The sequence below is a fragment of the Egretta garzetta genome, unplaced genomic scaffold (genome assembly GCF_000687185.1).
Source record: "Egretta garzetta isolate BGI_Z169 unplaced genomic scaffold, ASM68718v1 scaffold424, whole genome shotgun sequence".
Classification (NCBI taxonomy): domain Eukaryota; kingdom Metazoa; phylum Chordata; class Aves; order Pelecaniformes; family Ardeidae; genus Egretta; species Egretta garzetta.
Window position 1 is genome coordinate 651,589 of NW_009259489.1, and position 13,349 is coordinate 664,937.

The window sequence follows — 13,349 nt, forward strand, 5'->3', positions numbered from 1 at the left end:
TATCTTACATTTTATACCTGGCAAAATGGTCTGTGACAGAAATGTTTCAGTCTCTTTGCTCAACCAGACTGTATGTTTTGACATGGAACTACCTGAAAGCCGTATGCTATGGCTTTTACATGACCAAACAAACACTGCTCACACAAACAACATGTAGACATCCTCATCAGATGTCCTAGAAGCATCCACTGAACACAATGCTACATTGTTAGCTGAGCACTCACCACATGACCAGCATTCAGGTAGTCCCTCTTAGAAGGAAGCAAAAAGAGACCTTGTGAGAGCTAGCAGCAGGAAGCTGACAATTCACATAGTCCATGCTCACACTGAGGTGAGCACTCCCAACTCACATTTGACGTGTCCTCACAAAAAAGGAATGTCTGCAAGCATGCTTCAAACCATTGCTCTAAGTGGCCCTTGTGGGCTGTTGGTTGAACACTCCCAATCTAAGGGTGCTAAAGAAACAAAACTGGAGGCAGGGACACTAAAAGTAGCATCTGAGTTACTACTGCTTTCCTCCATGATGCCGCAAAAGTAATCCAATTGTTCAGTACCACCATTTCCCAATTTCTGCTCAGGAATTTTTCCACACCTTTTGTATGTTCACTACCTCATTTCAGTGCTCACTGTGTGCACAGTAACTGATTAGTATGCGTTAGCTAAACCCTGAAGTTCTTTCTTGATATAAACTCTTACTGGAGGTAACTGATGCCAATATGGATCATGCTTCTGCAAAATCTGAATGAAAATCACATAGTTTTACTTTCATGCTACTGTATACTAACCTTCTAACAACCTCTACTACTATTGCTATAAAGAACAGCTTCCTATAAATACAAACCTTGTAGTCTACTTACATGTATTTTTTAGCAAGGGTATCTGTTTCTGTTTTCTGTTTTGCAAGCATTTCATTCAAAGTATCTTGCATCTGAGACAGCCTTTGGGTATACACATCTGTCCAATATTTTTTATATAATCAAACCGATGATGGCAATAAGCAGTAGAAAATAATTATAGCAATAATGTTTTAAAAGTAGCAAATACAAAGCCAAAGTATGAAAATATTGTTATAGCAGTACCATATACTGTCACGCATGCTGATAGCTCTTTACAAGTAGAGTACTTCTAATGAAATTCTTCAGAGAAAGAATTAAATACAAGTTTAACTTAAAGGGTAATAGCCCACGTACTGGAAAATTTTGAAGTGCAAGTGCCTCATGTAGGAAATGACTAAGAGAACAGGGTAGATCAAAGAACTGTGCTACTGAAACTTTTGAAGTTCTTTGCGTTGCAAGGAGCTATGTAACATGACAGTTATATGTGAGGCTACCTGCAGAAGTTACACAGCCTTAAGAAGGTGGCTAAAACATTTATGTTTGAACTATTATAAAATAGTTTAATGCGCTTAGACTGTTCCAAGTTACATATAATGGTAAAACATATATATTATAGTTTTACCTAGTTTCAAATCCATATTATAAAATAAAATAAATTATAAGTTGTCCCTTTTTGCTAGCTATATTTTTCTAAAATAAGAAGAGCAATTATAAATTCTTCTTTATATGCCCTACCTCTTAGCCATATAACATAAGGGAGAGCTCAGAAGCCATGACCAGCTGATACCATTGGGACAATATGCTGAACATGTAGTCTAATTCCTGAGATTCTAAAATTCATAAAACTATAAGCTTTCCATAATCATGAAAGATGGAAAATTCAGAATTAAAAATGGCATTTATAAATTGTTTCCCCAAACCTACTTCATAGCATCTACCAGTATTTACCTATTAAAATAGAAAAATATGAAAATATTGCTCTTATGAAGGCAGCTTAATAGGGAATTTGAATCTATTATTTACAGCAGGGTGTATTGCATGCAAATACCTTGAGGATTTTATTCTATAAGTTTGTCAATGTACTTCTACATCCTTGCTCAGTCTTGTGCCTCTTCACAAGTAGTAACTACAACGTAGTTTAAGAGGTGCTACATTATTAATGCTTTTGTCAGTAGTGGTAACAGATCACCATGTTCATTCCTCTCATTCTTCTAAACAGGAGAAGTCTGATAGTTTTATTTTGCTCATTTACAAAATTGTACCTATCTCTGTCTATAGGCTTCTGCCTATTTTATCAACTGCCTGTTTGTCAAACATTTTTAAAGAAAGCATATCAATTTTAATTTACAGTTCATATGCCATAAATTTGCATTGGCAACTATAAATCTGCATAATTCTGTATTTCACATTTATTTTTAAAGGGATAAATTCACTATTTTGAATATTATTTGAAAGTTCCACTCTACATTCAGGAAAATAAATTTAAAAAAACCCCTTCCTTTCTGTCAGGAAGCAAAACTGTTTCATGGGCATGAGTTGCTCCAAAGTAAACAGCCCTTCATAGGTGGCAAGGACAGCTGGACAGAGAAACTTTGGTCAAAGGCGTTCCTGCAGCAGGCTTTGCCACTTGAATAGTCATGGCACAGACATAATAGACTCAAACTGCTATACAGCACCAGCATCGTGATCTCCTAGTTAGTCAGTGTCACTTAGTAGGCTCTTGAGATTAATCTGAACTGAGATTTGGTAGCCTAGGACAAATTACACCTCCAGGCACCAGCGTTTCTGAAACTGCCCATCATCCACAGTGTATGCCTTAAAGATTTCTCTTTTTTCCCTCATAAATTATTTCAGGCTCCTAAAAGTCCAGCCGTACTAGAATGAAAATGCTGCATCTGTTACTTTACACACAGACATAGCTGTTCTTGATCATGAAGGGGCTCATGTACTTGTAACTGAATAATGTTGCCAACAGTGCACATTCTTACCTAATGATCCCTTTTTATATGATTAGGTTGACTTGAAACACATGTCTCTAAGCAGCATGCTTCCCTGTTTTGTCATCGTATTAATTCCTATCCAAACTTGAAGTACTTCAGGAAGTGCACTTATCTGGGAGCTATTATTAAAATCTTATTCTCTGAAGCTGTATTTTCCAGAGGAGATGTTAAAATGTATTACATGCAATACTATTTTAAAAACAATTATATTACCAAAGATATTTACCACCCCCCAAGAAAGTGAACCAACTTGAATTTACATCTACCTGCATCTTTGGAAGCTCTAAATTCGAATAGCAACAGTTCTTTTTGCTTCTCTTCTGCATCTTGTATGGCAGCAGCAGACTGCTGTTAACAGACACAGAAATGATAATAAGAAGTAGAGGCAAGTGCACCACATAAAACACAGGCCATGATGCATGGCCTGCAGGATAAGTCTTGGTGGACTCAAGTTATTCCATGCAGGGAATTATTGTGAAAAGGCAATGGGGGCACTGGTAGGATAGACATACATAGTGCCAAGGGTTATGCCCTGCAAGGGGCTATCACAGCCTGGTTTTGCCCAGGCATTCAAACTAGTCCATGCTCAGAATCCTACCTCAGAGTGCACTGCAGGGATTAGATGGTGAATTTCCCCATGACAGCATCACCTAGACAATGTAGACATAGCCTACAGATATCAGCAAGAGGTCTCCTAACATATAACTTGTGCAAAAATCTTCCTGGCTATTTTAAATTAACATTTAATAATTTCTAAATATCTTCATTATCATGAAGAAAAATCACTACTCTTTCAAAGAGCTATTTTGGAAATGTGATGAAAAACCTCAGGATTCCTGACCTTTTTTTCTATTCATATAGGCAATAAGAAATGTATGTAAGTATTGACTACTGATTGCATAGTAAATGTAAGCGCACAGGAATCATAAACAGAGAGAAATGACAATATATACACACATACTGTAAGCCTCTGCATGATGCTTTTTTTACACACATTCTAAAGGGTTAATTATTTAAACAGTATTTTTATGTTATTCAGTCAGTAAATGACACTATGCAGCATTACACTTTGAAGCAGTTTAACAAAACTCTATTATCTATACTTACCACACTGTATTTCTCATGTTGTGGCTCCGAAGCTGCATCATCATTTTTGCAGCAGTTGTAACAATGACATTTTGATCTTCTTGGCCTAGAAGATCTCCTCTCTCCACAATTAAGAAAAAATAAATAGGATTTAAAATTAATTTGCAGGAGCATAATAGGTTAGATTAGCTAATATAGGTTACAAAGATGCAATGGCAGATCACATCACCAAAAAAAAGTTCATGCAAATGAGATCAAATTTAGGTAGCATAAGGAAATAAGTCTTTAAAGGTACCACTTTCAAAAACACAAGGTTCCTGGGTAGGAAAATATAAATAATAACAAAAATCTGAACAGCCAAACACATCCTTATACCTCATTCTCTCAGTAGTTAATAGAGTTAAAAATATCAGTGCCAGGCAATATGCAGCTCCACAAATCAGCAGCATTCTTATGTACAGTTTTTCCTTAAGACTACAGGGTAACCCTATGATTTATATTACAAAACCAACATACCTGTAACTTCAATAGTCTCAACAGGAGGTACAGAGTCCACAGCACCGTAAGACTTCAGCAGTTCTTTCATTTCATCATCACAAGCTGCATCCAAAGCACATTCCCCTGAACCATTCCTCTCACAGGGATTCGCTCCATGCTGTAGTAGAATCCTGACTGCCTAATATATATTAGTATTAGTATCAATATTGTGGTAATTCTTGTTGTGGATTTATAGTACAACTATGTGTTCTATCTATCATAAATCATAGATAATAAAGGTACTCTAAAAGAGATACTCTAAAGCCTGTTATACTTGCAGGCTATTATCTACACAGACTTGTATCTTACACTTCTAATTTTTCCATTAAAACACACAAATAATTCACAACTTGTCATTAAACCTACCATCTTTATGGTATTGCTATAGATAGAAATTACAAAATTTCATATATCCAAATTAAAAGGAACTAGTCAATTGTACCAAGACCAAAGTGCTGAAAAGAAGTGGATTTTTTTTAAGTATTTAAGGGTTTGTTTTTTGGTTATATGCACTGATTATTTTTTTCCTAATTCCAAATCACTTGCAAGTCTTAATTGTAAAATGTGGAAACGAGATCAGTGGCATCAGTGGAATCATCTACCCCCTAAAATTCAGATCATACGACAGTGTTGACAAGGTCAGAGCTTGGATGGTAAAGAATTTTCATATATATGATTTCTCATCTTTAGCATTTCTTCTTCTTACATTCAGAGTGCTGTTAAGTATCAGAGAAAGTATCAGAAAAAGAATACTCCCTAGAAGTTTACAAGCTTCTCCATTGGTTTTCCGCAACAATACTGAATAATAGCTTACATGTTTTCAAGAACCCTACTGATAGTTTGGCATGAGGCTTGTGAAGCCATCCCCTTCATTTTATCTTTGCTCACAGAAAAGATAGATGTGATGAAATATCAGCTCTTCTCACAGGAACAAAAGTGGTATGTTTGAGCCAATCTGGCATCACCTTTTTACACTCAGTTCCCTGGAACTCACTGTGCCAAAACAACATTTAATTTACTTGTGTGCAGTTCTGGGGCCCACAATTTAAGAAGAATGGGAAGGTCCTTGAATGTGTCCAGAGGAGGGCAACAAAGCTGGTGCAAGGCCTGGAAGGGATGTCCTGTGAGAACTGACTCTCTGCAGCTTCCTGAGGAGGAAATCTGGAGAGGGCATCCAGTGATAGGACACATGGGAATGGTTCAACGCTGTACCAGGGAGGTTCAGACTGGACATGAGGAAGCATTTCTTTACCGAGAGGGTGGTCAAACACTGGAACAGGCTCCTTAGAGAGGTGGTTGATGCCCCAACCCTGTCAGCATTTAAGAAGCATTTGAACAATGTCCTTAACAGCATGCTTCAACTTTTGGTCAGCCCTGAATTGGTCACGCAGTTGGACTAGATGATCATTGTAGGTTCCTTCCAACTGAAATGGTCTAGTCTATTCTATAGAACAATAGAATGGTTTGGGTTGGAAGGGACCAGTTAATGAAAAAAATGGTTTATTTTTAAACAGCAGGCCTAGGGTTTTTTTCTTTACAAAAAAGAATTTTTTTACAATGAGGGTGATGAGACATTGGAACAGGTTGCCCAGAGAAGCTGGAGATGCCCCATCACTGGTAGTGTTCAGACTCAGGTTGGACAGGGCTTTGGGCAAGCTGACCTAGTGAAAGACGTCCCTGCCCACAGCAGGGGGGTTGGACTAGATAATAAAATTAAGAATGCTCAATTTCAGCATTATTTTTCGAAAGCCCAATATGTGGGAGAGAACCGTGGGGAGCTTCTGAATTTTTCTGATTTGTCAGCTGGACTGAAAAAGTTAACTAACTGTACAATTTCAACTGTCACTATTGAAAAGTGTTTCTTTCTCTAATTTTGCTCACTTTAAAGAATATTCATTTATTTCTGAAATGCAAATCTACGCTAAAATTGTAGCAGTAACTTTGATTTAAACCAGGATTTTGCTTTGCTGACCCTCTGCTGGAAATCAGGCTCAGGAAACCTCATGTAAAAGAAAAATGTACCTCCAAATAATTGCCAGAAACAGCATCATGTATTGGCAAAATACCATCCAGACTTCTGCTGTTAACATTAGCACCAGCTTTCAGTAATTCTGAGATCACTTCAGCAAATCCCCCATAGGATGCTTCATGAATTGCTGTCCAACCTAATAAAAGCAAGATGACACATACAGCATGCATCTGATTTGCAAAGATCCACACAGATCATTACTTAGTGATTATACATTTTGCTGCATTTGCTGTACTATAAGCAACGGACTACTCTCTTTAAGATAAATCTTATACAAACAATCATCTTGAAATGCCAAGGTACATTATTTCCTGTGTAATTCAGTTTACTTTAGAGAAAAATGTATCCAGTATTAAGCAGAAAAATATTGTTTACTTTTCTACTACACTACTAAAAATAATAAAAGAAAGAAAACAGTAGAGTAGAAAGGCTCTAAAAACTCAGAAGCATAATATTAATAGTCTGATTTCTAATCCCAGTGGCATTTTATAATATCAGTTCTGCCACGCATCTAGATCCCGAAATCCATACCATCCATTCTGAGACTATAAAACCAGAAACGCATTAAGACATTTAGGTAGAAAAAAAGAAAAAAATAATCTTGTAATCTGATTTTTGTCCTCATTTCCTAAGGGAATAAGATTTCTGTGAACATGCTTCACATGTGTATATATTCATGTGCACAAGCACACTGCTCTTCAGCAGAGGAGCAAGGCCCTTTAATGCCCTTGCTAAGGAGAAGGCTACAACAGTTCCATGCTGAGACACAAATCCAGGGACTCACCAATTCTCCTTGCACTCGTTGAATGACTTCCTTTCCTCCTCACAATTATATCATAAATCAAGAATCCATAACTACATTAAAAATATGCAAATTCTATAAAACCATATATACTATAAGTTACATAAAATTGTATCATAAAACAAGCCCGTAAGAGAGTAATTTTCAAACCTGCATAGTCTTGTTCATTGACACAAATTCCAGATGATATTAGAGTTTTCACCAAAGACAAATCTCCTCTCCTAGCAGCAATATGCAGCTGAGTTTCTCCTTTTGCATTTCTCTTCATTTTAATCTTTCTCCCAGCTCTTGAATTACAGGTACCATGTAAAATTACAGCTTCTTTTCTGGCAGGTAGGGATGATTCTAAATTCATATTGGGTGTTCATTAGGAACCACAAAAAATGTTTCATTACAAACAAAGAATTAAGCTTCCTAACTAATTTGAATTAATGTAAATGTATGGAATACTGTTGCCTTAATTATTCAATAACATTAATTGACTACATCAAAAGCTTAGAAGGTACCGCGTGACAGCTCAGGTAACAAGCAGACTCTATGCAACAGAATTTACAGTTCAAATCTAGATGACTTAACAAGGGTACAATGAATTAGAGATCAATGAAAAAGGTAACAAGGATGAAGCTTTATACTGTATAGAGGTGGGGATTATGTTACGTTTCTCCATGGACTGCTTTCAAGTTACCAGGTATACCTGTTAAATATGTAAAGTACACATATAAAGGTTATTTCAGAAACTATATAAAAATGAAGACTTGACCATGACCTCTTTTCCGCTCTATATCATTCTGTATCAGGGAAGAGATAGGTTTCTACATATTTACAGTTGTGATGTGAAAAAGCTCTGTAGACTGATTACAAATCTTTGATTAATATCTAGTAACATAGCTGAACTGCCTTTTAATTAAACCTGTGCAGGATTGGACCCATAATTGTAAATAAACTTGATTTAATCCTTCTCTTACTGGTTCACAAAGCAAACAACATCCACTTTAAATTTTAACACATGGTCATCAGACAGGTCCTAATTCTGAGGCTTCAGGAAACAGACATATCAAATTGTAAAAGATATAAAGGGAAAAACAGATTAAAAAAAATACTGATTCTGCGTAGAGTAAGGACAACCCTCCTCCTCCACTGCTACCAAAAAGACAGGGTGTATAAATCTTCAAAAGCTCTACCATGCATGTTAGCTTTTTTAAAACTCCTGTTCCTGCTGCTACAATACTGTGCTGACAGATTTTTTTAAAAGTTCACTATATTCTCTCTCAGATTTCTTGAAAATCTGCAATTCATCCAAAAAAAGGGAAAGCGTAAGGTTTTAAATAAGCATTTTGCAACTCTTATCCACATTTTTTTAATCATTCCTATGAACAATTAGTTGCTGCATCCCAAGCATTTACTCTTCTCATCAGACAAGCTGTCTTCTCAAATATTTTCAGTAAGCAGTATCCATGGCTATCAAACATCTTCCATGATTTGACAGCTGCCTTTCTTCAGACTCCTGCCTTCCACAAAAACTGCTTTTCCAAGGTTTCCCTTAAGGTAAGCTACAGAGCTTGTCATCCAAGACTGTTTGGAAGAGCATGAAAGTCATACTGCAACTATATTACAGACAGACATATAATGAGGATATATCCATACTAATTTTAAACGAGCTTGCTCAGGCACTGCTACAGCCAGACTATGCCAGCTTGGAGCTCACTGTAGGCTATTCTAACCTGCCAAAAAGCATTCAGGCTGTCCTCTTTACATTGGGGGTGCTTGGCCCACACTATATTGGCAACGAGAAGAGCTAAAGAGTTTCTTTTTTAAACAAAAATTGAGATTCTAGAGCACACAGAGGGGTCACATAATTGAAATACTTCTCCAATCTGAGACCTACTTTTGTGTAAGATAATGTATTGTGTTTTGTCTAAAAGCTTCTGGGTCTGAACTCCCAAAGCAATCATCCACTTTCTGGTTCCTCCCTTTGTTTCGTGGGAGAATGTCCTAGGGACTCTTTAGAGATGCAGGGAGGAAAAAAAAGGCGCACAACAGACCATTAAGCTAATGACCCTTAGCAATATCGGCTGCAAGTGAACAGAAATAATTGCAAAGTTTTCCAGTTAAGTTGTCATGCACAACAGTTTTCTTCATGGTTGTTAGGAAACATTTGCAAAAGCATAATGGGACATTGGTATGTGAATCACAAAATACTGGTTCTGCATGGAATGCATTGCCAGGTGGGTCATGAGCAGGAAAGATCAAGAACTCGACAAATGCAAAATCCAGCCAGCACATGTACAAAGATAAAATGGAGAGACTATAGTAACCAGCAATCAGACTAGATTAGGCTGCCATCCCTCAACAACTTCAAGGATATCCACCTTCAAAAAGATATTTGAATGCTTCAGCATTGGTCTATGAGTAATTCTTTCCACAGGTTGAACTGTAAGAGAAGAAGCAAGCTGTTTGTACCCTCCTTCTGTATAAGCACAACAGGAATGTTGAGAGCCTAATAAGTGACTGACTGTAGATGAAAGTGACACTGTCATTTAGGAAGAAAATATTTTTATTCAAGAATAGAATAATACAAGGAATGTATTTGTCCATATTGTGTGTGTGTGTACAGGTGGGTGTGTATATTTGTTGTACGTCTTATTTTAAGTATACACGCTGTTATGTACACTGTTTTTAAAAGCATTTAATGGATGCAGGAGCATGGATCTCACCGATTTTCAAAGTATATATGATATACTTAATGCTAGCATTCATTTACAACCCACTCAAAGGCAACCAAAGCTTGATCAATAGGCCCCAGCAACATATAACTGCAGTCCAAAGAAGGAACTAAAGTTTTTTGCTGCACAAGCTTGTAAAAAATAAATCAAATGTCATATCCACACAAATAGACATGCATTCACACATACTTCTATGAATGTATATATGCAAAACCCAACTTTTATGTATGTATATACAAAGCATACATTTACAGTGACACAGTAGTTACTTGAAAGGGAAGGTTTCACAGAGCTAGAAACAATTATAAATAAAAAACAATTTGAAGAAAAAACATCAGCAGAAAAATATTAATAATAGCTAGGAAGTACTTCAGAACATGTCCCACACTCAAGATGAGAAGCTGCACTGATTCAAAAACTAACCTGGCTTAGGAAGGGAATTAGAAAGAACAGCAAATGAGAAATGAAAAAATGGAAAGTGAATGGTAGCAAATATAAATGAGGAGCTGTGGAAAACAAAAGAATGCAAGGATATAGTCACAGACAGCTAAGGTCCTAAAAAGGCAGTATTTTAAAATCTAGCAAAACCAGAAAAAATAATTCCCAAACTCTTAATTACTAGAGAGAAATGACACAATTGTGTAAGATACTCAGAAAAGACAAATACTCTATTCTGTATCAAGGCAAAGCTACACAAGAAATTCCTATCACCTATTGACACAGTTCTTTTCATTTCAACACAAGTTAAGGAGAATGACAAGTGATATGAGAATAAACATTTTTGAATCAGTGGTCCAGATATATTACACTTAGAAGTTTTAAGAGAGGAGGGATCCCATTTGAACTGCAGGTTTTGGTTTTAGTAAGTCTTGAGTGCTATGGTTCTCTGGTTCCAGAAAGAACCAAAGTACATACGATGACAGCCAGGTTTACCAAAAAAAGCAGTAAGTGAAAAATACTTGGTGGTAATGATGAGTAACCAGTTGGACTGGGACTCTGTTGTGATGATAAGGCTACAAGATAAACGCAAGTCTTAGACATGGGATGAAACTGCTAAATGGAAAGCCGTACGTGCAGACAGAAGAGAACGTAACTACTGTAGGATGCTAGATCCCTATCCTGTAGTACAGCAGGTTTGTTTCTGTACTACAGCTAAAACCCAGTGTACCAGTACAATCACAGCCTATGCTGATTTGTGCATGATGAGGATATAGTCTATAAAATGTAAGTGCATATATGTGTGCCAAATATATGGAGAGCCTGGTTTCCTTCTTTCATCTGTGACATGTAAAATAGTTAACTGAGGACCAATTTAGTGTATTTTAAACTATCATTGATGTAACACAGTTAACTAAGGATCAGCTTTATTTATTTTAAGCTCTCTGTTATGATCCTGTATCCCCTCAACCATAATGCTGAAAGACTGATGAATGTAACATAAACAAAATAGAGTAAGTATCTGCATTCTGTAAAACGGAGTCCAGAACTTCTGAAAATATTTCATGTATTTGGAACTCACCAGAGTATTTTCTTAACATGCTATAGATATTTTTCCAAACTTTCCCTCATGATTACAAAAAGCCTTCTTGATGTATGCCTCAAAAACACCTCAACTGTTTTTATAAAATATTATTAACTTTTCACCTGATTCCTTAGATGTTTGCTGTTGTGATGCTTGACTGAATTGTGATTGATTAGATGAAAGCTTGTTTTTGCTGCTACTGGAATACGAGGCTGCCTGGCTTGTCTCCTGAGGGTCTAATCTTATTCTTTTAGTTTGGACTTTTTCTGTTTCGGTAAACTGTGAAGGCACGTTGGTCTTTGCATTTCCTTCTCTGTTTTTTTCAGTGCCTTCTGTTCCACTTACACCAGGAAACACTCCTTCATCTGTTGGTTTAACAAAAGAATTTAAGATTATTTATGGCATAATACTTAGTAATTTCAGAAATTATAATTGGTATTAAAATGAATTTCAAAATCACCACCTAGTCTAGGTTAAAAAATGCCTGCAGTAACTCACTCACTTTTCAAAAATACATTAACATAATACAATGAGTAGTGGATAAAGGATTTATGTTAATGTAGTGAGACTGAATCCAAAACAATTCAAAGATTCTTTTGTGAAAATATGGCCTTTATTGCCTCTTAGGTATTAAAAAAAATAAGGTACTTAAAAATTTCATTCTAATTATTGTAATGACCATTGCAGTCACATTTTGATAAATACAATGGGGACTTGGATACAAAACAGCCCCCAAAAATAAAAAGCAAAAATTACTAACTAGTTAATCTGTCACAGTGGACTGTATCACAACACATTCCACGTGTCTGTGATTTATTTATGGCAAAATACATTCTCTGGAGACGAACAGCTTTTTTTTTTTTGAATAAAATACACAGAATGCTTACAACAAACTCATAATTATTTTCAAACAAAACATGGCACCTGTTTTCTGGCAGGTTTCTTTCTGCATATTTTCCAGAATCTGAAATGAGTAAGGAGACTTGCTGTCTGCATTAACACCAAAATGCAAATCTGCTTCTGAGTTGGTGTCCTGAAGATCCTCTCTCTTTTGTCTAATTTGAAGTGTGTCCTTTTTGTGGAGCTGTAAAGCTATAGGCTCGACCTCTAAACTACTAGCATTTTCAGTTTCAACATGACATCTTTCAACACTTTCTTCTGCATTAACCAGAATCCTCCCTCCTTTCTCTCGTTGTAGAGCCTTTTGTTCAATGGTGCTTAATACAACTCTGGTAGAATTATAAAGACTTCCAGAAACACTTTCTCCATTAGTAGCTGCTAAAAGCTCATGTGCTAACAGTGTTTCTGCATTTGCTTGAAGTGTCTGTTCAGTGCAGCTGGTTCCATCTTCAGATATTTTAGTACAAATGTTTTGCACCTCATATACAAGAGTCTGTTGCAGTGTGCCCGTGCTGTCTGAATCCGTAAGTTTTGCACACGCTGGTTCTGCCTCATCTGTCTGGAAGGAAATCAGTTCGAACAAAGGCAGAGAGTTTTAAATTTAGATTCGATCCATTAATTTTGTTACCATCAACATCAGATTTAACTTGATTTGTCAAGTTTTGCAACGAAATAATTTGTTCTGAAGGTATTCTCGTATCAGTATTTAGATTCCTGCCACTCAAACTACTACTGTTACTCTGCTTGAGACTGTGTTGATCACTGTCGTAACTCTTGACTTCCAGTTGTTACTTTAAAACAGATACACTGTGAGAGGAAGTCAAAGCAAGTAAGTATTGACTGAGAATCAAGTTCTGTTAAATCAGTAGTTTGAGAATGCTATGCAGACACTTTTTCTCCAGAAACCACTGATG

The 13,349-nt window shown here is 36.4% G+C and overlaps 1 protein-coding gene across 1 annotated transcript in view; it reads right to left on the reverse strand.

Annotated features, from left to right (window-relative positions):
- ANKRD31 (ankyrin repeat domain 31) overlaps nucleotides 1-13,349 on the reverse strand; it is a 66,968-nt gene that overhangs the window by 20,693 nt on the left and 32,926 nt on the right. The window contains 8 exon segments of the mRNA XM_035892793.1: nucleotides 858-954; nucleotides 3,103-3,184; nucleotides 3,944-4,044; nucleotides 4,439-4,598; nucleotides 6,482-6,624; nucleotides 7,441-7,635; nucleotides 11,658-11,900; nucleotides 12,460-12,994. Coding sequence (XP_035748686.1) covers nucleotides 858-954; nucleotides 3,103-3,184; nucleotides 3,944-4,044; nucleotides 4,439-4,598; nucleotides 6,482-6,624; nucleotides 7,441-7,635; nucleotides 11,658-11,900; nucleotides 12,460-12,994 — 1,556 coding nt within the window.